At 36.4% G+C, this 27634-nt stretch overlaps 1 protein-coding gene across 1 annotated transcript; it reads right to left on the bottom strand.

Annotated features, from left to right (window-relative positions):
- Window positions 1–34: 34 nt before the first annotated feature.
- LOC106879449 (uncharacterized) lies at window positions 35–26250 on the bottom strand. The gene is made up of 3 exons (XM_014929005.3): window positions 26091–26250; window positions 4982–5170; window positions 35–2134 (listed from the first exon to the last, which is right to left on the bottom strand). The coding sequence occupies exons 1-3, from the start codon at window positions 26108–26110 to the stop codon at window positions 1474–1476; spliced, it is 870 nt and encodes a 289-aa protein (XP_014784491.1). The 5' UTR covers window positions 26111–26250; the 3' UTR covers window positions 35–1473.
- Window positions 26251–27634: the final 1384 nt, after the last annotated feature.

The raw sequence follows: 27634 nt of genomic DNA, 5'->3' as shown, positions 1-27634 counted from the left end.
CTTCACGGAAGTCCACTGGCACTATGTGTATATGGGGGTCAGGATCGCATATCTTTCAGGCAACATTGGCTAGCAACACTCTACAAAAGCAGTTTCCTCAAACAAATCACTGCAACTTATCAAAACAAATATTTGCCATATGTCTGATAGAATGGTGGGATTTGGAAAGATAAATGGTTAAAGTAGACAAGAGTGTGTGTGTGTGTGTGTGTGTGTACAGACACAAACACATACATTACACTCATTGACAAATGCCTTAGACTTAAAAGTAAAAAATGAACAGGTAAAGGCAGAAGGCAAGGGATGGAATAAGAGAAGTCTGTGACAATTGTTTCTAACATAGACACAAGGCTTCAAATTTTGAGGAAGAAGATTAGTTAATTCAAGTAACCATAACATGTGACTGGTACACTGAATTACCAATCCAGAAAGGATAAAAAATATAGTCAACCTAAGTGGGATTTGAACTCAGAATGTAAAGAGCCATAACTAAACCCTACAAAGTATTGTGTTCAACACTCTAACGATTCTGACAGCCCACTGCTCTAGAAACTTGTAATAAAGAAAATTCTACAAAGTCAATTAAAAAGATAAAATGTAATAGCTTGTTTTTTTTTTAAAGTAAATTAATAAAATTAAGAGAGGGAAACTTGATGAAAAATAGTTTCAAATTAATATTACATTTTAAAAATATATATAAAAAAAATTATATCTGAAGGCAGTGCTCCAGCATTGCCTTAGCTGTGATAGCTAAAACAAAGTACAAATAAAAACTAATCTGAAGTTTCTCTTAAATTTTTGAAATAAAGAAATTGAAGAGTATACTTGCAAAAGTGAGTTAAATTTGTTTTAGAAAGATATTTCCAATGCAAATTGGCAATATAGGAATGGAAACAAAAGTAAAATAATGGTTTACAATTTTGCGTTATATATTAATATTTCAGGCTGTGCATTTTGCACCTGCTCCTTACACATGTCCATATATGTATGTGTGTGTGTGTACAGTACAGACCTAAGCTTGTCCTGACATAGGATTTTTAAATCCGAAATATTGAAATATAAGGTAAAAATGTAAATTATTGCTTTTGTTTTACATTTGTTTTCATCTCTAATATTTCTAAGTTGCATTCTAGTGGCTTTCTTGAAACACTTTTAAGAAAACATCTATCTATCTATATATATTCTTGTTCTTTAGGAATTTTTTTAAATAAAAAGTTAAAAAGTGTGAAGTAAAATGTAGTAGGTAGGGGGAGGATGGGAACCACAGTCCAATATTATTTTTTGTTTGGAGACAGGTAAATCTCTAAGTGAAGTTGTAAACAACAATTAGATGTTTATCTGTTAACAATGTTGGTATTTTAGAAATTTTACATAAAAAATTTTTTTAAATGGTCACATAGTAGATATAGACATAAATAATTTAACATTATATTAGATTTAAAATTTTAAGAAAATAATAAAACTAATAAAATGTTATTGTTGGTGTTCCTGGTTCCAGTCTAAAAAACCTACTGTGCGACCAGGAGGGAGAGCTTTACAAGTCATACAGTTTGCACGTAACTTCTGGATACAGTAGGCAGGTATATGCCACTTGTCCATTATCAATATGGTCTGCATATTGTTCGTCTCCGTGCTATTGGTGTATGATGCTGATGATGACACAAGGCGTGCCCCATGTGCACGCACTAACTCCCCAATTTCGACCCGTGTCAAGTAGTAGATATCCTGTAGTTCAAAGCAGCCTTTCCCTAGATACCAGATATGACCAGTTGTGCTCTTGTGTGGGTGGTAGTCTGTCTGTTTGACTGTCTCCACTAAACACTGCAGCACCCCGTAATCATCTGGGCTAAGAGGTAATACCTTGATAATATCAATATGTCCAATGAGCTGGAGGTTCTTGAAGTTTGCCTGCACACCATTGTGCTCCAAAACGTCAAGGAAATAGCCATCAGAATCACAGCAAGTCGGTAACATTTTCACCATATTCTCCTCATGGCGTCGAGTAATTTCAAGGCCTATTTCTTCCTTCAAACTAGGAATTTGATAAAAGTCTACTTCATCACTAAGTTGCTGTAATTCTACCAGACTATCAGGCAGGTGAATTTTACTTGTGCGAAGAAAATTTAAAATATATCTGGAAAGTGAAAAAAAAACAAAAAACATTTTACAAAGTGATTAAAAGATGAATACAAAGTAAAATAGAACAAAAAAAAAATAGAAAGAGAATAAAATAAATCCTTGCAAGAAAATGGAGAATGATGGAATATTAACAAGTGGAATTGGAAAGTAATGGAGAGAAATAATGAGAGGGTAGGTAGAGAGAGAGAGAAAGAGAGAGAGGAAATAGAATTTTAACAGTTGTAATAGTAAAAGTTATTGTCGGACAAGAATTAGTTGATGGAATAAAAACAATAGACACTGCAATAGTAATGAACGCAGACAACTATTAACATAATCTTCATATTGACAAAGTTCTGAAGACTATAAATGGAACTATCCCAGCATATAACATGAAAGCTTCCAAATATACTATCCTCTCTTTTTAATCTCACCTTCAACAATGTAATGAATCTTTGAATGGCCTAGTGGACCACATTTTGAACTCTACTATTAACAATGTGGTTGTTCATGAATATAAGAAAAATATACAGAGAGTGACTGTCATAAGTCTTATGGTAACACTGTAAAACAACTATTGAGTTGATATGTAAATATCAATGTAAGCTACAGGGTGGGGCAGAAAGCATGGACATTTTTGAAAAATTCACAAAATCATTAATTTTAGCTGCAAACAAATTTTAATGACATCTTTATGTTCATATTGAATTAGCGTTTGTCAAAAACAAGTGTGGAAAACAACATTCATCATGTAGTGTCTGTTTTCATTGATGCATTTCTGAAGGCGTTCTTGGAAGTTGGCCTCCACTCTCTCCAGCATTGCTCTGTCGATTTGGGCAACTTCCACATGAATAGCTTCCTTCAAATCATCCAGTGTACAGGGCTAATGTGTATACACGCATGCCTTAAGGTTTCCTCACAAGAAATAATCACACATGGATAAATCAGGGGACCAAAGAATGTCAGCAAACCTGGAAATGAGGTGGCCACCGAAGAGAGGGCGAAGAACGTCCATTGATCTCTGGCTGTGTGGGCTGTCGGCTGTCACCCCACCCTACTGAAATCACACATCTCAAATAGGCACACGTTTTCATCATAATTCAAGCACAAAAAAGTTGTTTATCATCTTGATGTAACACTCAGAGTTCACAGTAACAGCATTTCCATTATTGTCTTCAAAAAAGTAAGGACCAATGATGGTAGCTTTTCCAGCAGCACACCAGACTGTCACTTTTAGGCTGTGGTCTTTCATGCAGTTCTCTTGGATTTTCAAGAGCCCAGTAACAACAGTTCTGTTGATTCGCCATACCATTGAGATGAAAATGAGCTTCGTCACTCATTAACAAAATGAGGTTGCCATTTGCCTCAAAAATTGCTTCCATCTGATGTGTGAAGTTAAGCCACAGTCTTATGGTTTCAAGTGTTGCCCAATGGCCAGTTTGTACGAGTGGAAATGCAGGACTTCATGCAAAATATACCTTACTGATCGATTACTGATGCCAAGTTCAGTGGAATGCCTGCAAGCAGAGTGATTCGGACTATGCATCAAAGCTTGTCTGACATGTTCCACATTTTCTGGGTCCCATACTATTCGTGGCACTCCCACCGGTCTCCTATTCATTAGGGTACCTTGTGTACGAAGTGCATTCACTCAATGTAAGATTATGTTACGGGTGGGAACAGCCTGACTTTGGTCAACGTTGAAGTAGCACCAAAACTCATGCTGAACTGCTGTGACAGACTTCACATAACTGTTGTAGGCAAATATGTGATGCTCTATCATCCACAGCACCATGGCTTCATCTAAAAAGTAAAAAATGCTAAGACACCATGGAATGAATGGTACCTGTCAGACATATGTCCCACCCACTGGGGCTGAGTAATAGCCATTTCAAAAATGTCCAACCTCTCTGCTCCATCATGTATTTTAAAATAATCTACATATCAGATAAAAAGGAGATTAAAAAATCCAAGCCGGATCCTCAGTAAGCACTCCTGTGAATACTGGCTAATAAAGTGTATAGAGTGTATATATGTGGATGGTTCATCTTAAAGAAAACTACCTTCGCATTACATAATGACTACCTTATTGCATAAGCTTTACCAATGTATATTCATTACTCTGAACAAGGATAGCACTTTGTGATCTTAAGATGACTAGACAAAATAGAGACCAGACCAGAATGGGTCATAGCAGGCAAGGATATACAAAACAAGAGCAAAATAGACAATGCCAGGCCAAAACTGATAAGCCAGGTCAAGAGAGATCAGGGTAAGATTTAACTGGTAGAAATTTAACATTGGATATATGCTGAGAAGTTTTTTACTGCCAGTGCTGTCTGTAGCCATGGTAAGCATGTTCACTAGTTTGGAGTTCTTTCTGTGCATTATAAGTCTTCCATGCTTTAATTTCTTTTTACACCCTCCACTACATCTTTTGTCAGGGCTGAACACTTGTTCCATTATTACTGTTTAATCCCAGGTCAGCCATGACTGAGCTGGTTAATGAATAAAGACATTCCCGTCATAGCTCTTCTATTTTCTAAATAAAGACATTCCCGTCATAGCTCTTCTATTTTCTAAGTTTTGTTTATCTAGAATTGCCCAAAATTGCCCCTTTTTTAATGTAGTCAGTTGTAATTCAAAGGAGATTTGGCTGTTATTTCTAACAGGTCAACCGTACGGTGGCTAGCTTGTTAGCTCAACTTAAACCATTATTCAATGGCAAACTTTCAATACAGAATAAATTTCTGAATTCTAAAACAAAAAATAAGCTATACAAAAATACTCAAACTAAGTTGGGAGTAATTTTAAAAAAGAAACCAACAAAACAACAAAGAATTTTAGACTTAATAAAACTTACCGAAACAGTTTTCCATCTCGATCAATAAAGTAGTTTCCATCTTTGTCTTTGGCCGAAGGCAAGTCACCTTCAAACATACGAGCTAGCATTGATTCTGAGTAGCTGACCAATGTGAGATAAGAGGTAGTGTAAATCACCCCACCTACATTCAGGTTGACAGGGTCAGAGCTTTTTCTACCATTATTAAGTCTTCAAATAGAGAAACAAAACAAAACAGTCAAATATTTAATTATAGATTAGTGTTGACATAATTTCAAACTGCAGCTACTGCAGATGATGATGATGATGATGATGAAGGCAAAGTTAACTCTCAGCAGGAGTAATTTTGCCTTTCATCCACTTGAGGATTAGTAAAACAGCTGGAACAAATACTGTAAGGCCTGATGCCCTAGTAATTATACCAATCTGTTGACCAAATAATAATTTCTAATTTAGGTACAAGGCCAGCATTTTTGAAGGGAGAGGATCAGTAAATTACATCAACCTCAGTACTTGACTGGTATTTAATTTTATGGGCCACAAAAGGTTGAACAGCAAAAGTGACCTTGACAGGATTTGAACTCAGAACATGAAGAGCTGTAACTAAATAGTGCAAAGCATTTTATCTGATACTCTAATGATCCTGCTGTCCATCACACTTAATTGTTTTTAACATAAGTACAAAGACAGCAGTTTTGAGGGGAGGGAGGGTTAACTGATAATATCAAACCTAATACTGGACTGGTACTTAATGTTATTGACCCCCAAGAGGATAAAAAGCAAAGATGGACAAGGCAGGATTTCAATGCATGGGCACTTTTTTCAAGGTGTTAATGATTTTGCCAATCCTTTCTTACAAACCCACCAATTTTGGCTGGTGGGGTAGTTTTTGGTGCATTAGTCAATTAGACCAATCCAGTACTTGATTATGGTACTCAAAATGTAAAAATGCTTTTTTTTACGAACATTTTTTGAAGACAAACCAAAGTAAAATCATTTTTTGTTTATCATTGCAATGAGAAATCGAAATTTGAAATCACAAACACTAAAAAAATAAAACATGGAAAATGGTCTTTCATGTCAAAGAATAACTTGTATATATAAAAATGAGAATGTGTGTATGTCTGTCTGTCTGTTTGTGTGAATCCCTAAAACTCAAGAACTCCACAACTGATTTCATTCAAATTTTACACATGCCTTACTTAGAGTCCATGCAGTGTCATGGGTGCCAAAAACATTTTCAACTTCTTACTTAATGCGATAAGAGCAATCTCTTATCTCTTACACTATTTCAGTATTACATCTCTATTGTATAGTGAGATAATACTTTCAGTTTGAAAGAAGTCTGTCCTGATCGTTGCCAGTGCCGATGGACTGGCTCCTGTGCAGGTGGCACGTAAAATACACCATCGCGAGCGTGGCCGTCGCCAGTACTGCCTGACTGGCTCTCGTGCTGGTGGCACGTAAAACACCCACTACACTCTCGGAATGGTTGGCGTTAGGAAGGGCATCCAGCTGTAGAAACTCTGCCAAATCAGATTGGAGCCTGGTGTCGCCTCCTGGTCCACCAGTCCTCAGTCAAATCGTCCAACCCATGCTAGCATGGAAAGCGGACGTTAAATGATGATGATGAATTCTACCAATCCAATATCCTATCAACAGATACAATAATGGCAGCAATAAACAACAACAACAGCAATCCTAATCCATTGGTCCAGTCAGGTTTTGAAATGAAAATGAAATGAAAATTTGAAAGCAAAATTTTCCAACATAATTTACAAATTAGGACTTGCTGGAGAACATGTATAACACACACGCACACACACACGAAGACAGACAGAGGCAAGTACACATATGCGCATAAAAGCCTGCAGATAGAAAACAGGCACACACATCTACACTTAGGCATATACATGTACACAGAGATAAAGAAACATACATTTAAAATACAGAAGTTAATGATAGAATGTTGGTGAATTAGAAAAGACTTAAGTTTTAAAATCTTTAGCTTCAAATAATAATAATAATAATAATAATAATAATAAAAATCCTCAACTAATTTTTGCTTTAAAACAGCAAAGTATAATCATTGTTTGAGATGTCTAATTTGAAATAAGAACTTGGCAGGTATTTTAAGGAAATTTAATTTGAAAAGAATATCTTTTTTTCTATTCTTTTGTTTTGTTTTGTTTTCTTCATTTGTTATTTAATCAACTTGTACTCAAACAGGATATAAAGAAAAAAAGCAACAAATAGAAATAAGATATATAAAAAAAAAAGAGAAATTTTGGCAGAATCAAAATAATCTAATGAAACAAAAACAAATTAATAGATTTTGGAATTTGTTCAAAATGTTAATAATGCTACCTGCTTAATTGTTAGCGATTACTGACCAACCAAATAGATGGTCAAAGATATCTGCCTAATGAAAAATCAGGATAATAATGAGTGCTTTTGTTAAGCCTGGTACCTATTCTAACAGTCTATTTTTGCTGAACTGCTGAACAGCTAAGTTATAGGGATGTAAACATGCCAACACTGGTTGGTGACGGGAGGAGGGACAAACATAGACACACACAGATATCTATATATATAAAAATGAGAATGTGTGTCTGTCTGTCTGTCTGTCTGTCTGTGTGAATCCCTAAAACTCGAGAACTACGCAACCAATTTCATTCAAATTTTACACATGCCTTACTTAGGGTTCCAGTTGTGTTTTAGTAAAAAAAAATTATTAACTTCTTGCAGAGTTCGAGCACACGGCAACATAATATCTCCTCCACTATTTAAGTATTACGTGTCAAAAGTGAAACAAAAACACTCATGTCAAATACTTTCACTTTAAAAATGAAAATATTCCACTAACTGAAACAATCACATTTCGATACTGTAGTGACAGATACTTTCACAGAGAGAGAAAGAGAGAAAGAGAGAGACAGAAAGAGAGAGAGAGAGAGAGAGAGAGAGAGAGAGAGAGAGAGAGAGAGAGAGAGAGAGAGATGTATATGTATACATATACATGTATATGTACACCATTTCGATACTGTAATGACAGATACTTTCAGAGAGAGAGAGAGAGAAAGAGAGAGAGAGAGAAAGAGAGAGAGAGATGTATATGTATACATATAGATGTACACGTATATGTATATATATATATAGATCTATACATACATGTATATGTATACATATGTGTAGATGTATATATATATATATATAGATGTACATGTAATATGTACACATATATACATATATATACATGCATACAGATATCTATACATATATACACCCATCACACACACATACACATGCACATGCACACAAACACACACATTAGTCATTTGTTTTCTTATCCAAAACTACGTCAAAAGTACTGAATGGATCTTTATGAAATTTGGAAATTATATTCTTTGCATAACGGCCATAACTCCCATGAAAATTCATATATTTTTGATGTTGATGAAATTTTAACCCGAACATAACAGATGAGCATTATTTAGAAAATGATGTCACACGTTATCGAGGCTACTATTCTTTCTGGATGTGCAAAAGGGGATGACGTCTTTATTCCAAGAATTCCTCTTATTCCATCAGGAGCAGACATTCCTTTTACATTCAGAAGACTACAATTCCCCCTTCGTGTGACTTTTGCCATGTCCATAAACAAATATCAGGGTCAAACACTGTCTGTAGCTGGTCTTCTCTTGGAAGAGCCCTGCTTCTCACATGGACAACTGTATGTTGGCTGCTCAAGAGTGGGCAGCAACAAAAAACCTATTTGTATATGCTCCACAAGGGAAAACAAGGAACATAGTTTACAATGAGGTGTTATAATCACAACAGCAAGAAAGTATGTACATGATCACCTTCTTTTACGAAACTTCATTGACTTTCATATATTTATATTGATATACATATATATATGTGTGTTTGGGTGCGTGTGTGTATATATATCTCTATATATAAAGATGATGCGTAGTCTAGACGGCGTTTTTAGATTTCATTATTCTCTTTAACCCGGGCAACGCCGGGTATTTCTGCTAATATATATATATATATATATATATATATATATATATATATATATATATATATATATATATATATATATATATGTATATATATATATACAACTGGCTTCTTTCAGTTTCCGTCTACCAAATCCACTCACAAGGCTTTGGTCAGCCTGAAGCTATAGCAGAAGACTTTGCCCAAGGTGCTATGCAGTGGGACTGAATCTAGAACCTTGTGGTTGGGAAGCAAGCTTCACACAGCCACACCTGTCATATTTAGTGACAATTATAGTTTTCCTTTTTGGTAACACATTGCACATGGCTGTCTATATAAATTTTATACACACACACACACACACACATCTCCTTTAAGTTCATTTAAGAGAAACGTTTTTGAGTAAGTATATAAAAGCTCCTATTTCATTATGTTGTCTACAGCCTAATGAACAACTTGCAACAGCAATTTTATGGGGTTGTACCAAAATGCGTCAATATAATGTAGGATAAATATAATAATAATGGGATCTTAATGTATTGCTGTGCATGTTTCCACAAATCACATGTTTCTTACAACCATAGCCTGTATTCCTGGGATGATTACAGTACAATCTGTAATATCCATGGACATTAGGTGGATTTTTAGTTCACGTGTTCACTTCTTTAGGCGATATGGCATTAAAGTTAGAAGTAATGAATGTATAACTGACACACACACACACACACATATATATATATATATATATATATATATATATATATATACATATACATACATATATATATACATATACATACATATATATATATTTTTTTATTTCTTTAATTGTTTCAATCATTAAACTGCACCACCTTAAAGAATTTTAGTTGAGTGAAGCGACACCAGTACTTATTCTATCAGTCTCTCTTTGCCAAACCACTAAGTTATGGGCACATAAACACACCAGCATTGGTTGTCAATCAGTGGTGGAGGACACACACACACACACATGACAGACTTCTTTCAGTTTCTGCTTACCAAATTTGCTCACAAGGCTTTGGTCAGCCTGAACTATAGCAGAAAATACTTCTCCAAGATGCTAAGCAGTGGGACTGAACCTGGAACCATGTAGTTGAGAATCAAACTTTTTACCACACCGTCACACCTGAAGTAGGCAATTATATGCTCAAAATCATCATCATCTTTTAACGTCCGCTTTCCATGCTAGCATGGGTTGGACGACTTGACTGAGGACTGGTGAAACCGGATGGCAACACCAGGCTCCAATCTAAATTTGGCAGAGTTTCTACAGCTGGATGCCCTTCCTAACGCCAACCACTCAGGCCATCAAAAATGTTAAGATGTGGAAAAAAAGGTTCATCAGGGATAATTTAAGATACTTGAAAATATCTGGCAAAATGGCCACCAGCACAGCTGACCTAGAAATATAGGGAGGTGTTATACTCAATGACTGGAATAGCAGTATAATCAGCTGTTACAGGGGAAAAAAAAAAAAAAGCTCTACAAAGAAGCAACTGTAGCGGTATGAAGCTAATGGACCAAGCTATGAGAGTAACAGAAAGTCTTAGCATAACTGATGCGAAGAGAATCCACATAGATAAAATGCAGTTTGGAGTTGTGTAAGGTAGGGGCACAGTTGATGCTCTAAGATAAATTTTTAACTAAGAGTAAGCTTCTCTGCCAAGCATTTGTTAATCTGGAGAAAGCTTTTGACAGGGTACTATGATATGTAGTCTAGCTGTCACTAAGAAATCTAGGAATGGATGAATGGCTTATGAGAGTGGTGCAAGCCATGTACCAAAATGCAGTTAGTGAAGAGAGAGAAAGGGCAATAATTTCAATGAGGAATTTAGTACACAAATAGTTGTCCCTCAAGGTTCAGTTCCATTACCTATTTATTATAGTTCTCTAAGCCATAACAGAAGTTTAAGACTGCCAGTGGGAACTTCTATATGCTGATGATTAGTCCTCATCACAAAGACTGTGGAGGGTTTGGAGACGAAATTCTGTGGAAACAAAATCTGCAATGAAAAGGTCTCAGAGCAAACTTTACAAAGACTATAGTTTTAGTAAGAAAGAAGACAGTTCTCTGATATCACCGAAAAAGTATATACTGCTCAGTATACAGAAAAAGAGTAGGTAGAAATTTCATACACAAGAAATGTAGTGAAATTAAAGGCAAGAGAGTAAAAGTGAGTAAAAAGAAGATACAGAGAAGTTAGCAGTCAAGCTAGTTGTAAAATAAATACCTTGTAATGCTTTATACAAGTAGATGACAGCTTCTGTTACCTATGTGACCTAATTAGTAGTAGGTGGGGAAGGGTTTCAGAAGGTGTAATGGCCAGAATAAGAATGGGGTGGAAAAAGTTCAGCAAGCTATTTCCTCTGTTCACAAAACAGATTCATTCTATGAGTGAAGGGTGTATGTTTGTGTATGAACTGCAATGCTGCATGATAGTAACATGTGTGTAGTGAATGCAGAGGTGGGAAAGTGGGACAGAAATGAAGCAAGCATACTCCATTTGATATGTAATGTTGGTGTGCACAAGTGATGAGGCACAGATGAAAAACTGAAGAAAAACTTGGCATAAGAGGAATCGGATGTAGTGTGGGAAAGAGGTGATTATGTTGTACAGACATGTAATGCATATGGAAGACAGATGGGCAAAAAATACCCAGGAGCTCTATGTGAGATCATGGAAGACAAGGGTAAAAGTAGTAAAGTTAATCTCAGGAGATGACAAAGGAATGCAACAAGTGGTAACGTGCTGTGTTGGAGAAGACCCATCCAATCCATACAAGCATGAGTAAATGAACTCAAGGTGATGCTATATGGAATATAAATTTCTTTGGCATTTCCTCTCTTCATTGATTTCACACATTTTCTCTCTTTTTTCTCATTTTAGTTTAAATTTTTCCTCTTTGTTAAAACATTTCACCCTCTGATGTAATTTTCTAACACAGAGGTACACATTTCTATCAGATTCTTACAGCCTCCATATTGCTTCTGTCATCTCATTTACTTCACCAATATCTATTCTCCATCTCATTTGCACCCACTCTCACATCCTCACATACACACTTTCTCACTATCCATTTAACAAATACACACACGCACATAAACAAACACCCAACACCCTCATAAATCTATGCTCTATACTTCCACACACTAACATATACCACATTTAAACACACACACACACACCACTCCTCTCATACACCTGCTTCCAGAAATGGATACACTAATCACTTGCATATATACACCTGCCTCTTTACCACAGAATAGCATTCCCAAGTTTCTAACCTTTTGCCTTTTTTTTTTCGCTGTTTTTCTTTCTCATCTCCTCTATGCTTCTATCTTTCCTCTGATCAAGGACTAATGTCTGAAATGTTAAGACTCTTATTTTTTCTCCATTAAAGTATTAAGCTAATTAATACCTTGTCAAATCTTATTTCTCAAGACAAAGAAAATGAAAAAGCGCCCCTCCCACCTCAGTTGAGTGAGAGTGTTGTAGAGAGAGAGGTAGTTTATGCCAGATGCTGAAGTACAATACATAAACAGGTATTTTGCTGTAGAGGAGATATATGGAAATATTACATGATATAAGGGTGACTGAGAGAAGCGATAAAGATGGTGGTGATAAGGTTAGGGTGTACTTTCAAAGCACAAGAAGATGAATGTAAGAGAGAACAAGGACAAAGGATCAGGAAGAGCAAATAGTTGAGTTTGTAAGAGTGTGATAAGGTGAGTAACAGATGGTTAGAGATGGAGATAGATGTGAATGCAGTGAATAGTGAACATGGTTGAAGGCCTGGCTGATGGTGAATACCAGCTTGGGGGTGAAGGTGAAGGATATAGGAATAGGTCAGGAATGATGGGGTGATAAGTGATATGGAAGACAGTAGTATAATAGAACCATAGATAAATGAGAAATAGGAAGATGATGTGAAAAAAAAAGGGTGGGTGGGAGATACACAGTAAGATATGGAGGCCAGAAGTATGTAAAGATGGATATAGTAACAAAGAATGGTGGACGTCAGTGGCAGATATGTGAAAGTGTTGAGAACGACAGCAGATATGAATGAAAAGGTGTTAATGATTCTGACAAACAGATTGAACCTGATCAACATCCATCTGGCATTTTTCCTGTTCAGGAACTATGTTGTCATGCCAAAGCTTCTACATACATTCCACAAAGCCCCTTGCTACTGCTATGCATCACTCTTCACAGGTTTCAATGCCTGTATCCAATGGACCACTGAGGAGATATACAATATCTGGTTTGATGGCAACAGGCCACCTTACCTGTCAGATATGGCAGCCTTGGCCTTCGGTCTCACTGTTCCTGCAGGCATTTCTCTCATCAGTAACTGCTTGCTATGTCTCATCTACAGGGTTCTCTGCAACACAACTGAACCTACTGTAATCAGGGAGCACAAGATAGCCTACAAGACATAGAGCCAGTTCAGTCTCCACCCCGCTTCCCCTTTTGGACATCTGGTCCCCACCCCTAAATAAATGGGATGCCATTCAGAGTAGCATTATCTTGGATGGCCTGATGCACTGTCCGTTTCCACTGAGCCTCCTAGCCCCACAGCAGTACAAGCTCAATACAGTGCTATCACTTTTGACTAGCACTCAGCTGGATAGCAACTGTTTGCACATCAGTGTTTCTTAATGCTTGACCTCCAAATCTGTAAGCCTCTGCTGTGGATCCATTGTAGACTTTTGCAGTCTCCACCCATTTTCATACCATTATAGTGCTGGTCACCTTCCATATCATGCTACTCTCAAGGAGATCATAAAGCATGGGTTAGACACTACAAGCTTCCCTTCCCAGCTCAAGCCAGCTCCTGGGCACAGTAAAAGGTCAGGCAGCATGACAATTTCCTTCTTCGGCAATGGTAGGCCCCGTCATCTGGGATGTCACATGCTGTGACACCTTCTCGCATGGAAACCTGGTGCTGTCACCTGCCAGCTCAGGCTTCACTGATTGTCAACACGAGAAGGGAGAATGTCAAAGTATCAGCTGCTCTCTGACAGATTTGTGATCAAGTCTGTGCCAATGGAGACCTCCAGCATTCATCCCTGCTATCAAGATTGAAATGGCTATCCACAAGTGCAAGGTCCCTGAGTCAGAGTGGCTGTTCCAGTGTGTCTGCCTTGCCATCCTCCAGGGCAATACCTTTTCCATATTATCCACTGGCATCATGAGGTGGACTGACCACTCCTTTTAGCTATATCTGTTGTATTCTTAAAAAAAAGAAAAAAGCCTTTTTTTGTCATATTATGATGGGATATGACAGTCATAAGCTGCAGCTCAAAGGAAAAGTGTGTTCAGTGGAAAATAAAGTGGTAAAGATATTATTGAGAATGAAGGATGGGTGACAAAAGGAGAAGTGATAGCACAAAAGTGTATGAAATATGTGCAGTTCTCTTATAATTACAGTAGCTGAATGAATAGCGACATAGAAGAGCTTGACACAGGGATATATGAGGTGGAGGTTGGGGGCATTATAGATACATATATCAGTATATTAACCAGACTATCAGATGTTTTCATACACTACTAGTCATAATACACTTGTGTTGTTGAAGCTTTCTAATAATGCCAACAGTTGGCTAGGTGGACAGGCAACATTTCTCCTGAACAGAACACCAATCCATCACAGAGTTACCCATTTACAGCTGAGTGGACATACACACACACACACACACATATATATATATATATATATATATATATATATATATATATATATATATATATATATATATATATATATATATATATATATATATATATATATAGTCATTCAGAAAGTTTTGAGTTGTTTTTGAAGAATGAAAATAAAATACATCTATTTTTTATTCATCAAATACCCTCCATTTTTATTAATGATTTTAGTCCATGTATTTGGTTGCTTCAAAATTCCATCCACATAGAACTGGGCTACTTTGGAGGAAAAGAAGTTATCTGGGTGGTTCTTTACTGCATCAAAATTGATACATGATTTTTCATTCAAGGAATTTTGCAGGGACTTAAACAAATGAAATCAGGTGGAGCAATGTCAGAGATGTATAATGGTGGAGAAGCTGAGATAATTAGGTGGCACAGAAGAATAACCAATGCAAAATGTGAGAGGAGAGGGACTGTATTATAAAGGATGGATATCAAGTGAAATTGTTCCAGGTAGTGAGAAAGATAACTGGTATCAGAGAAAAAGACGATAAAATATGCAGTTCTGCTCAAATATAATTACAGCAGCATTTAAGCAGAAATAATTGGTCTTGGGGATGGTTTGAGGAAGATATTGGATAAGGAGCCCAGTTGTTTGTGGGTGTTATGTATATATATGTATGTGTGTAAATACATATATATACATGTGTGTGTGTGTGTGTGCAAATAAATATATATATATATATATGTATATATGTGTGTGTGTGTAAATACATATGTGTGTGTGTGTGTAAATACATATATGTGTGTGTGTGTGTGTGTGTGTGTAAATATATATATGTATATATGTGTGTGTGTGTGCTGTGATTTTAGTTTTGATCACGTGATTTTGATTGTCTCGATTGCTGCTATTTGCCTGCAGTGCAGCTGTGTGGAGTTCTGTTCTGTTTGCAGCACATGTTCAGTGTTGGTTTTTAGTTAGTCGAGACTGTAGCAACTCGCTGCATAAAACTGTCATTGTGTTGAACTTTGGTTTTTCTTACAATTTCGCAATCTTTGTTTGTATTGTAGATTGCTGTATTTTTAGTTGATTAAAACCTTTTAAACTTAGATATTCTAGTTTGGGTTTATAACAATTTAATCAACTAAAAATAGCTAGAGAAAGAGAATGGACAGCAAATTTATAAAACCAAATTTATTCACCGCTGATCCAAGTTCGAGTCAAGCTTCAAAAGAATGGAAATATTGCTTCAGAACTTTTATAAATTTTGTAGAATCACTTCCTGCTGAACCGCCTATCACTGATGAAAGCAAGCTTAGGTGTTTAATAGCGCACATAGATAAAGAAGTGAATGTGAGAATTAAGCAGAAGCAATTGAAACTCTGGAGAGACTGTACATGAAACCCTTGAACATTATTTTTGCGAGACACCTTTTGATGACATGCAAACAAGAACCAAATCTATCTGTTGATGACTATTTACAGAAATTGAAATGACTAACTAAAGATTGCGGGTACAGAGCAATGGCTGCTGAGACTCACAAAAATGAAGCTGTTCATGACGCATTTATCTTGGGATTAACGTCATCTTCAACTTGAGTCAAATTGTTGGTCTAATTGCGTATTATTCCAAATGGAATTCCATATTACTCCATTATATCTTTCACATTGAGCATTTCCACGAGGATTGTACACAGTAGAATGAGTAATCGCTGCATAAAACTGTTATTGCGTTGAAGTTTAGTTTTGCTTACAGTTTAGCAATCTTTGTTTGTATTGTAGATTGCTGTATTTTTAGTTGATTAAAACCTTTTAAACTTAGATATTCCAGTTTGGGTTTATAACAGTGTGTAAATATATATATATACACACACACAAATATTGTTTCCAGAAACTGTTTCACCAAGATGAGCAGGTCTTTTCAGGTACCATTTATCCCAGTCCTTTGTCATCTACTCCATAAAGTTCAAGGTCCTGAGATCAGCCTTCAATATTTCATCCCATGTCTTGATGGGTTTCCATAACCTCTATCCTTGATTGGCACTTCATTATACAGCTGTCCTCATCCACATGCATCACATGTCCATACCAGTACAGTCATCTTTCTTGCACACTACATCTGAGTCCTTTTTAGCTCAATTTTTCTTTCAACACATTTACTTTTAGTCTTTCATGCACTTATATTGCACATCTTATTTTCTTACTGCCCACAAGGGGCTACACACAGAGGGGACAAACAAACAGATTAAGTTGATTATCTCAACCCCAGTGCATAACTGGTACTTATTTAATCAACCCGAAAGGATCAAAGGCAAAGTCGATCTCGGTGGAATTTGAACTCAGAATGTAGCAACAGACGAAATACCGCTAAGCATTTCGCCCGGCGTGCTAACGTTTCTGCCAGCTCGCCGCCTTATATTGCACATCTATCAGAGCACACTAACTTCATTTCTTTCTGGTCCTTGCAACCAAAGCCCATGTCTTAATGCAATGCAGCATCACAGTTCTAACGCAAGTGTCTTAACAATCTATCCTTCACTGTAAGAGCAAAAGCCTGCAGTGGTAGCAGCTCACTGAACATTTTCTAACCTGAACTTACTCTGGTTGCTATATTTTCAGCTCAACCACCTTTTCTGCTAATTATGTCTCCTGGGTAACAAAACTTATCAATTACTTCTAGTAAAGCATCTGGGAATTTAAGAAAATTTATTTCTGATATGCTCTAAGTATGTATTCATCAGTGTATCTGTCATGTGCAGAGTTTACTTACTTTGTTAGTATGCTTGTGATTCCACTACACCTCAAATGTCCATAACTTACATAGCTTATACTTATTCCTTCACTGTATATTAAGACCATTTCTCTGAAAATAATAGGGTTGTCTTTTTTATCAACTTAGTAAAACCTTCATCCTTGCTAAGTTTACCTTGAAGCCTCTCAATTCCAGGTTTAGCTTCCATACCTGAAACATCATCTTCACTTTGAAGTCAGCTACAAGAACTAGATCATCAGCATATATAAGAATTTCCATGGACAATCAGTCTTAAACTCCACTTTGGTGGGCTGTAAGACTATGAATAGGAGAGGACGGAGCCTTGATGGACACCTACCTTCACACAAAACTCATCACCAAAACCGTTATTGACTCTCACTTTACTAATTGGATCAGTGTACATAGCTTCTACAACCCTCACAAACCATTCATCTACATCTAGTTTCCTCAATAACAACCAAACTACTGAATTTGGTACTCTACCAAATGTCTTCTCCAAGTTAACAAGCGCTAGAAAGATTGCATTCATGGTATCTCTTCCAGGCACAAGGCCAAACTGCATCTTATCTAGGTGCATGCCAGCTTCATTTCTTTTTAATCTTTGCAAATCTTCTGTGTTCAAGACCATGTCTTGTTACTTAGTAGCATCACAGTTCTAACACAAGTGCCATACAATCTGCCCTTCACTCTGAGGGAAAAGACCTTTGTTGCCATCTGTGGTGGTAGCTTCCTGGACTTTTCCCAACCTGTTCTTACTCTGGCTACTATACTTTCAGTGCAACTATTTGCCCTGCTAATTATGTCTCTAGGTAACAAAAGCTACTGAGTACTTCTAGTAAGCCATCTGGACATTTAAGAATTTGTTTCTGATGTGCTCACAGTATGTACTACACCAGTGCATCTGTTATATAAAGCTTACTCCTGTTAATCTGTCTGTGATTCCACGTGTCTTGTGTCTGTAAGTTATATTGGGCACTGCATATAAAGTTTATACCTACACCTACACCTCTGCATATCAAGCAAGGCTACTTCCCTGATTATATCAATGTCCTATCTTCTTTCCAACTTACTAAAACTTTATTAAGTTTACACTGAGTTAAGTTTACAACTTTGTTAAGTTTACACTGAGGCCTCTTGATTCTAGGTTTAGCTTACATGCTTGGAATTTCCCCTCTAATTCCATTACAGTTTCAGCTATGAGAACTAAATAATAAATGTATATGAATTCCCACGGGCAACCAATTTTAACTGCCTCTGTGATGGCCTGTGATGAATAGAAAATGACTGAGGACTGAGCCTTGATGGATTCATATTTAATTTTCAAAAATATTTTCTATTTTCATTGTATGCAAATCATTTGGTAGTATTAGTGGTGGAAATGTTTTCTTTTAATGGTGATCAGTCAGTTAGCAACAGCTTTTGTAGTATATTAAATTTTGTTGACTCATAGCAAAGGCACACTAAAAAGTGTTAGTAAAAGAATGGGGGTGATGTGTGTGTGTGTGTGTTTGCGTGTGAATATGTGTATGTATGTCTGTGTTTTTCTCTCTGTATTTGACAACAGGTGTTGGTTTATTTACACCTCTGCAACTTAGCAATTCAGCAAAAAGCCTGAAAGAATGAGTCCCAGGCTTAAAAGTAGTGTTGGGTTTGATTTCATTGACTGCGCCTTGGACAAGTGTCTTCTACTATAGCTCCAGGTTGACCAAAGCCTTGTGAGAGAATTTGGCAGATGGAAACTGAAAGAACCCCATTATATGTGTTTGTGTTTTATAAATGTGTGTGTGTGTGTGTGCGTGGTGTTGCCTTGACAGTTGTAATTGAGCATTGTCATCGTAAAAGTGGTATCCTTCATTTCCAACCTTCTATGAAAACATATCCAGCTAGGGGGAAATATTACCTTACTTGAAAACCTGGAGACAGGAAGGTCATCTGGCCATCAAAAATCTGCCTCAATGAATTCTGCCCAACTCATGAGAGCATGGAAAACCGGATGTTAAAACAATTATAATCATATATATATATATATATATACACACACATGCATATATATAAATATACATACACACATAGACAGATGTACATATACACACACATATACATACATATATATCTATAGAAATATATACATATGTACATACATACACACACATATTTGGTTTACATCCATTTTCCCATTCTAGTATAGGTTACATGAATATATTAAGGTATTGTATTGTTTTACAACTAGATACCTCCCAGTCATTAACGCTTAGCCATTTTTCAAATGAAGGATCTGTACCTTTCATTGAGTGCAAATGTAAACATACACATATACATACAAGCAGCAGGCTTCGTTCAGGATTGGCAAAGGAAGGGCATTCAACCATAGAAAATCTGCCTTGATGAATATTATCTGAGCCATCCAAATGTTAAAATAATGATGGTAGATGTTAAAATAATGATGATTTCCATCCTGGCATATATTGGAGAAGTCATCATGATCCAAGTCCTTCCTTATTGTGATCAGCTGTTCTTATAGATTGGTGCAGATACATATCATTCCAGGTAGGTTTCTATAGCAGTATACTATAAGCCCTGGGTGCATTTTACTGTGGCACCAGCACTAGCAACACAGGACCGAAGGGATCTTATAATTGTTTCATATAGATCAATAAACTAAGACCCAACAAAATGTTTTTTTAAGATGCAATTCCAATTTCATTTTAAATGGAAATATTCTGACATCATGGTACAGTCACTGTAACAATGAACATACATGCACTCTGTTATATTCACTTTTGAAGATTATTTCTAATAATGGTTCCTAAAATATATAAGCCCAAAGATTCTTGTAAAAGTAGGAGCAAACCAACCCAACATCTGATGGGTGATAAGCAAAATTGGTACTGGCAGGATTTCAATTAGGTGCGGGCATGGCTGTGTGTAGGAAGCTTGCTTCTCAACCACTTAGTTCTGGGTTCAGCCCCACTATCTTCTACTATAACCTTCGGCTGATCAAAGTGGATTTGGTAGACAGAAATTGGTAAAAGCCCAGTCAGTCAGTCTGCCTGCCTGCTTGTCTTTATATATATATATATATATATATATATATATATACATACACACACACACACACACACACATATATATGTGTGTGTTGGTTTCTATAAGAGAGACCGATAGAAAAATAAATACTGGGGTTGATCTGTTCAACTAAAAACTCTTCAAAGTGGTGCTCCAGCATGCCCACAGTCTAATGACTGAAACAAGTAATAACAAGATAAAGGAAATTAACATTATGCCACAATAAATTTAATATAGTGCTTTACCAATTCTGCCAATCCACCAGCCTTGTTTGTGTAATACTATAGGCACAAGACTTGAAAATTTGGAGAAGAGGGCTAGTTGATTACATTGACCCCTGCCCCAAGAGCTCAACTTATACTTATTTTTATCAATCCAAAAGAATGAAAGGCAAAGTTGACCTTGGCAGAACACAAAGACAGAAGAAATGCTGCTAAGAATTTTGCCTAGTGTGCTAATGATTCTGCTAACACACCACCTTGAATATAATAATTCTTTTGAATTTTGGCATAAAGCCAACAATTTTGATGGGAGAGGAAAGTTGATTACATTAACTTCAGTACTTGACTGGTATTTATTTTATTGACCCTGAAAGAGTGAAAAGCAGAGTTGACCTCAGCAAGATTCGAATTTAGAATGTGAAGAACTAGATCAAATGCCACTGAGCATTTTTTACAAAATGTTAATGAGTAATAATAATAATTCCTTCTAATTTTATGTACTGGTGCCGTGTAAAATGCACTTGTGCTGGCACCAGGTGAAATGCATTTGTGTGTAAACATGTGTACCAGTGGCACATAAAAAACACTCAGCACAGTGTAAAATGGTTGGCATTAGGAAGAGCATCTAACCATAGAAATCATGCCAAAACAGACAACTGAAGTCTGGACAGTTCCCCAACTGGCCAATTCCTGTCAAACTGTCCAACCCATGCCAACATGGAAAACAGATGTTAAACAATGATGATGATGATGAATTCTTTCTAATTTTAGTACAAGGCCAACAATTTTTAGGGGAGGGGACAAGTTGATTATATTGACCCAGCATGGAAAACAGATGTATGATGATGATGAACCCCAAAAGAATGACAGGCAAACTTGACCTTAGCAGAATTTGAACTCAGAAAGTAAAAGAAATGCTGCTAAGCATTTTGATTGATATGCTAACATTTCTGCTAGCTAGGCTAGAAATTTTGAGGGGAGAGAGTAAGTTGATACAATCAATCCCAGTGCTTGACTGGTACTTTACTTTCAAACATGAGAGAAGGATAAAATTGATCTCAGAAAATAAAAAGGCCACAAGAAAAACCACAAAGCATTTCATCCAGTGCACTACTGGTTCTGCCAGCCATTATTACTTATCAGCCTTTCAAGGTCAGGCCAGGAAAATCTAGCTACTGGAACTACATAACAATACTACCTGTTCCATGGTCAAGTGGCTGGCAATTAAACTGCCTCCCCCCACTTGACTTGCAAGATGAAGAGGATGTTGTGGACACACAGCAGGACTAAAAAAAAAAAAGACCTGTCAAAGGACAGACAAGTCCACCATGCCAACGTCCATCCACATGAGTGGTATCTCATAAAAACATCTTGCATATGGGCCAGCCAACTGTGCAGTTGGTCCAAAACTGTAGCCATGAAAACTCCAATGAAAGAAATTTCCTCTCAAATTGGGGAGCAACAAAGATGTTGACTCACTGGAGTCAACATCCATGAATGAGGTGGTGTAGATAAAAAAAAAATAGTAAATGACACTATATCAATGGATTGAAAGGAACAATGGATTTATTTGTTCCTTAATTTCAAAACACTGAAATATATATGCCAACCACAGAACTTCCATCTGATTTGTCATCAGTGTTTTCTTTTCATAATTATATATATGTGTGTGTACATATTTATCATCATCATTTTACTGGTGTAGGCTGAACAATTTGCCATTGTCAGACTCAGGGGTACAGGTCATTTAGACAGGTTAAAGGACTGCATCTTATGTATTTCATTTTTGATTTGGTTTCTGTGGGAAGATGTCCTTATTAACACCAACCACTTTACAGAATGTAATGGGTGTATCTTTTATGACACCAGTATTATAGAGAAGAAGCAATGTCCTCAACTAAAGGGAACTCAAACCCTCATGTCACTGCTTGCTTGCCAACTTCTTTACAGAGTGAGAAACACAAGTAATTGGGGTATGAAAGACAAAGGTATGAATGATGGTGCACACAAACATTACACATCCAACATTTGAGAATACATATTATCCATGAGCGCTTAGTGCTTACTGTGTGTGCACACATGTGCGTGTGTGTGTATATATATACAGGGTGTCCACAAAGTCTGGGTACATGGGGATTAACACATACTTTAACAAATTATTATTTCTTATATTCAATTGTTTATGTTATGATTTTATTTACTCCATGTACCCAGACCTTGTGGACACCCTGTATATCATCCTTGACATTGTTGTATGCTTGCATGGGTCCAACAGAATTCCTTGAGGAAGATTTTCTATGGTCAGATACCCTCCTGTCACCAATTGTCACCTGTTTCCAAGTAAGGTAATATTTCTCCATGAACAGACATGCTTTTCACAGATTAGAAATGAACAATGTTTGTTTAAAACTGTAATGTAATATTAAAACAAGGGGATGTACATATCTAAGTCCTGTCACATATTCACATGGTCATTTTGAGGATACTTTTTCAATACTTGTTATAAAATAAGTATAATTTTTACATTCTAATGTTATTTTTCTTTCTTTCTTTGCAGATTTCTTGATACCATAGTAATTAAATTCACCCTCTTAAAATGAGTTTAGGTCAGACCTATATCAGACGCTATGCTGTATGAATTCATAAGGGGCTCTCCAGCAGTGGTAATGGTAAGAAATAGTCATTCTGTCTATGGAAGTGACGCTTTTCAGTGTCCAGGTATGCCATTAATGGGTTGACCAGTTTTACTTGGGAAATATTTCTCTTGCAGATTCTTCTTGATCTGGACAACCAAGTTCTATCAATATTGAGCTTCTGAAAACCAAAGTTGAGGAAAATCCAAAACACACTTTGATCATAAAACAGCTTCATGAATTAGGAAAAATGTTTAAACTTTGTCAGTCCCTCATCATCTGACTGCTTCTCAGCTTAATTGAAGGACAAACCCCTGCTCATTATTGAGGAGTAGATTTGCTACCAAACCTGTCCTGGGTAGAAACATCACAAATGATGAAAAGTGGGTTCTCTATAATCATTTTCAATGAAAACAACAATGGTTAGCATCCAGTGAAAAAGGAGTATAGATCCTTAAACCAAGACTACACAAGAAAAAAATTATACTGTGTTTGTTGATATATGAAGGGTGTAATTTATTGTAAAGCGTTAAACCAAAATCAATCAGTTAATGCAAAGTATTGTCAGCACACAAAAATTTGGTTAGTCATAAAAGAGTGTTGCTCTTACATGATAATACAAGACCACATATAGTCAAAGTCACTCAGAAAAACATTATGACACTAAGTATAGAAGTTTTGTTTCACCATCCTTTACTCTCCTGAACTTGCTCCATCTGACAATCATATTTTCAGATCATTACAACATTATTTTGAGGGAAAACAGTAATTGTGAAGAGATTATAAAGGATACTGAGTGTTTCTTTGCTTTGAAACCTGAAGAATTTTATGCCCAAGAGATTTGCCAAATAGATGAGATTATCTCATCAATAATGAGGGCAAATATTATCTTCATTAAAAATATCAGTTAAGATCAAAGAAGCATTTATTTCTTTCCCGTCTTGAAATAGGAAATAATTTTTTCCAACCTTATATGTACTTATTCTATCATTCTCTTTTGACAAACTGCAAGGTTATGGGAACATAAACACACCAACACCAGTTGTCAAGTAGTGGTGGCGAACAAACAGACACAAAGACAAATATATATATATATATATATACACACACACACAGCAGGCTTCTTTCAGTTTCCGTCTTGCAAATCCACTCACAAGGCTTTGGTTGGCCTATGGCTATAGTAGAAAACACTTGCCCAAGGTACCATGCAGTGGGTCTGAACCAGGAACCATATGGTTGGGAAGCAAACTTCTTCTTACCACACAACCATGCCTGTATATTGCAGGCTTCTTTCAGTTTCTGTCAATCAAATACACTCACAAGGCTCCAGTTGGTCCTGAGCTATAAGAACACACTTGTTTGGCATGACTGAATCAAAACCTCATGATTAAGAAGCAAGTTTCTTTACTACACACCCATACTTGTGCGCATCATAAGGAAGTAGTCCAGGGTTCAGTTCCTATGCAAAGTACCTTGCTATGTACACATGCATATATACATACACTGCACACACACACACACTTGCATATATACTTATATAAATACATCCAAACATACGCGCGTGTACCTGTGTATATACGCACGCGCGCACATACACATATTATATATTACAGTACATTACAACTATGCTTGAGGATACAAAGAAACTTGTCCAAGGTTTGCATTCTAGTTTTTAAGTATAGTTTTGGCATGTTTCGTTGACAGCGGCGGTTGAATTAATATTTTGCGAGTTGATTAATGATTTACAAGGAATAAGTTACGAGGCAATATCTAAATGTATGCATAATAGATAAGCAACAAGCGCTTCCAAAGAAAATTGTTCCTACAGTAACAAGTAGCCATTAATGGAGCAATTCCATTCTATTTCTGTTGTCTAGAATTGAACAGTATACACACATCTAATAACAAATACATTTACAAACTTCATACAATAACCAGAAATCAGGGATCTAATCGTACTGAAGAGAGGGATTCATTTTGTACACTCTTGTAATTTTAGCTTCTAGTACTAATGATACGCTGGTTTATGTAATTAGTCTGACAGATGAAGAATGATAATCGGTCCAACCAATTGATTTACAGCGCAATTTAAATGAATTATTTACGATGACAGCTGATTTTCTATGTGTGCGTGCGTTAATGCAATTGAACAAATTCGGTCTGATTCTATTATCTCAATGGAGACGAACAAATTCTATCCAATGAATTAAACGCACATGTAGAAGCGTTACCACCGACAGATGTTTTGACAGTCCTCAAAGATACTGACACAAATGTTACTTCTTTTATCCATATATATATATAATGCTTGCATTTATGCATAGAATATATACGCGGAATTTTCCTTTCTTTTCTGGGTAAGCATTATCTATAGTTCATTTAACAGAACAGATCAGCAGAAATGGCATGCCTAGTGGTGTTTTCATTTATAGGGTATATTTTTATAATATCCACATAATCTATCTGTGAACGTTCGAGTTAAACAAAATCTTGGAACGTCGTATATACATACACAAAGATGTCAAACATTCATTGTCTTCCCACGCAGTTTCTACCATCGGAACTAACAAGCAAAGTTGACAAAAATAAATAAAACAAATAAAAATAATTACAAATACCAAGAAACAAGTAAAAAAAAAAATCTCATTGTTTTATCTTGTAACAACCATCGTCGTACAATGCGGTACGCTATAAACTGATAAAAGGCAAACAAAACAAACGATGAGGTAGATCAATGAAATTTCTCACCTACGACAGCTAGTTGTCATGTTAGAAGGTAGATAAGATAAGAAATTGTGCTGAAAAGATCACAGAACTCCGGCAAGTGAAAAATATGAGATCAGAGGCGAATTACGGATTTTACTGTCGCTGCTGGTGTTTGTACTGGAGAGTAATGAGAAGGGGAGGTCACTCGCCTATTTCACAATTTTTTTTTTTTTTAATGTTGTTTGCACTTTGTACAGTCAAGAACATTTTTATTGTGTGTGTATGTGTAAGTGACAGGGGAATAGTTTTATCTATAAACCTACTCATGCCAAACAACAACCCACCTCTCTATCTCCCTCCCCCTCTCATAAACGTATACCTGTTGCCTTATTTTAGACAGACATCCCACGCGTTGGAAACTGTAAAGCGTGACTACTAATTCCAGGATACAGTCTATAATTTCACTCTTACGGGAACTCAGATAAAGTCTAAAAAAATCAAGGCGGAATTCTGGTTTAAACACACCTTATAACCCCTGATAACTTTTTCATTTTTTAAAATTTTCAGAAAAGTTTTGCGAATTTGTGTTCTACTCTTTACTCTTTTACTTGTTTCAGTCATTTGACTGTGGCCATGCTGGAGCACCGCCTTTAGTTGAGCAAGTCGACCCCAGGACTTATTTTTTATAAGCCTAGTACTTATTCTATCGGACCTTTTGCCGAACCGCTAAGTTACGTGGACGTAAACACACCAGCATCGGTTGTCAAGCAATGTTGGGGGGGACAAACACAGACACAAACATAATACACACACATACACACATATATATATACACATATACATACGGGCTTCTTTCAGTTTCCGTCTACCAAATCCACTCACAAGGCTTTGGTCGGCCCGAGGCTATAGTAGAAGACACTTGCCCAAGGTGCCACGCAGTGGGACTGAACCCAGAACCATATGGTTCGTAAGCAAGCTACTTACCACACAGCCACTTCTATGCCTAACACACTCTACACACAATTAAGTGAAAAAATTAATTTTAACATTCCTACTCTATAAATCTTTTGCAATTATTTTTAAATCAGAGTTGAAAATACGGACAGTTCAAGTTTTTGCTTAAATCTCAGTAATGGACTACCATTGGGTGCATCACCATTCCATTAAATGTGTTTATGGGGAGAAAAACATTGAAAAACATCAATACATGTCAGAATGGACAAAGTAACGAAAAAGATATCAGGTGGTTGTTAGTGTACCAAAACTCTCCTTTTTTCTAAGCCAAAAGACAGCTTCTCAGCATTTTATAGAAATAGATGAGTATCTTCGTCACAGCAACCACACCACAGAGCATACTGGGTGCTTTTAACGTGGCATCAGTACCTGGGTGCTTTTAACATAGTACCAGCATAGCCTTATATACCAGGTTGAGTAAAAAGTAAGCAACATCTTGAACCATGAAGAATTTGTACCAGATTTTTGCAGTTTTGAATTTTTTTCAACGTTTTTTTGCAATTGTCTGATAATACAGGGATAGATAAATTAACATTGATATTTTTTTCACCGATGTTACAATCATTTGAAAT

The sequence above is a fragment of the Octopus bimaculoides genome, chromosome 20 (assembly GCF_046866305.1).
Source record: "Octopus bimaculoides isolate indiv1 chromosome 20, ASM4686630v1, whole genome shotgun sequence".
In the NCBI taxonomy this organism is placed as follows: Eukaryota; Metazoa; Mollusca; class Cephalopoda; order Octopoda; family Octopodidae; genus Octopus; species Octopus bimaculoides.
The sequence above is the reverse complement of the archived record's forward strand: the minus strand, read 5'-3'. Positions and strand labels throughout refer to the sequence as shown.

Coding starts and splice junctions, on each gene's coding strand:
- LOC106879449 (XM_014929005.3), bottom strand. CDS start 26,110: ATGACAACTAGCTGTCGTAG. Junction 5,171..26,090: donor ATGACAACTAGCTGTCGTAG/GTGAGAAATTTC, acceptor CTCTATTTGAAG/ACTTAATAATGGTAGAAAAA. Junction 2,135..4,981: donor CGAGATGGAAAACTGTTTCG/GTAAGTTTTATT, acceptor TTCACTTTCCAG/ATATATTTTAAATTTTCTTC.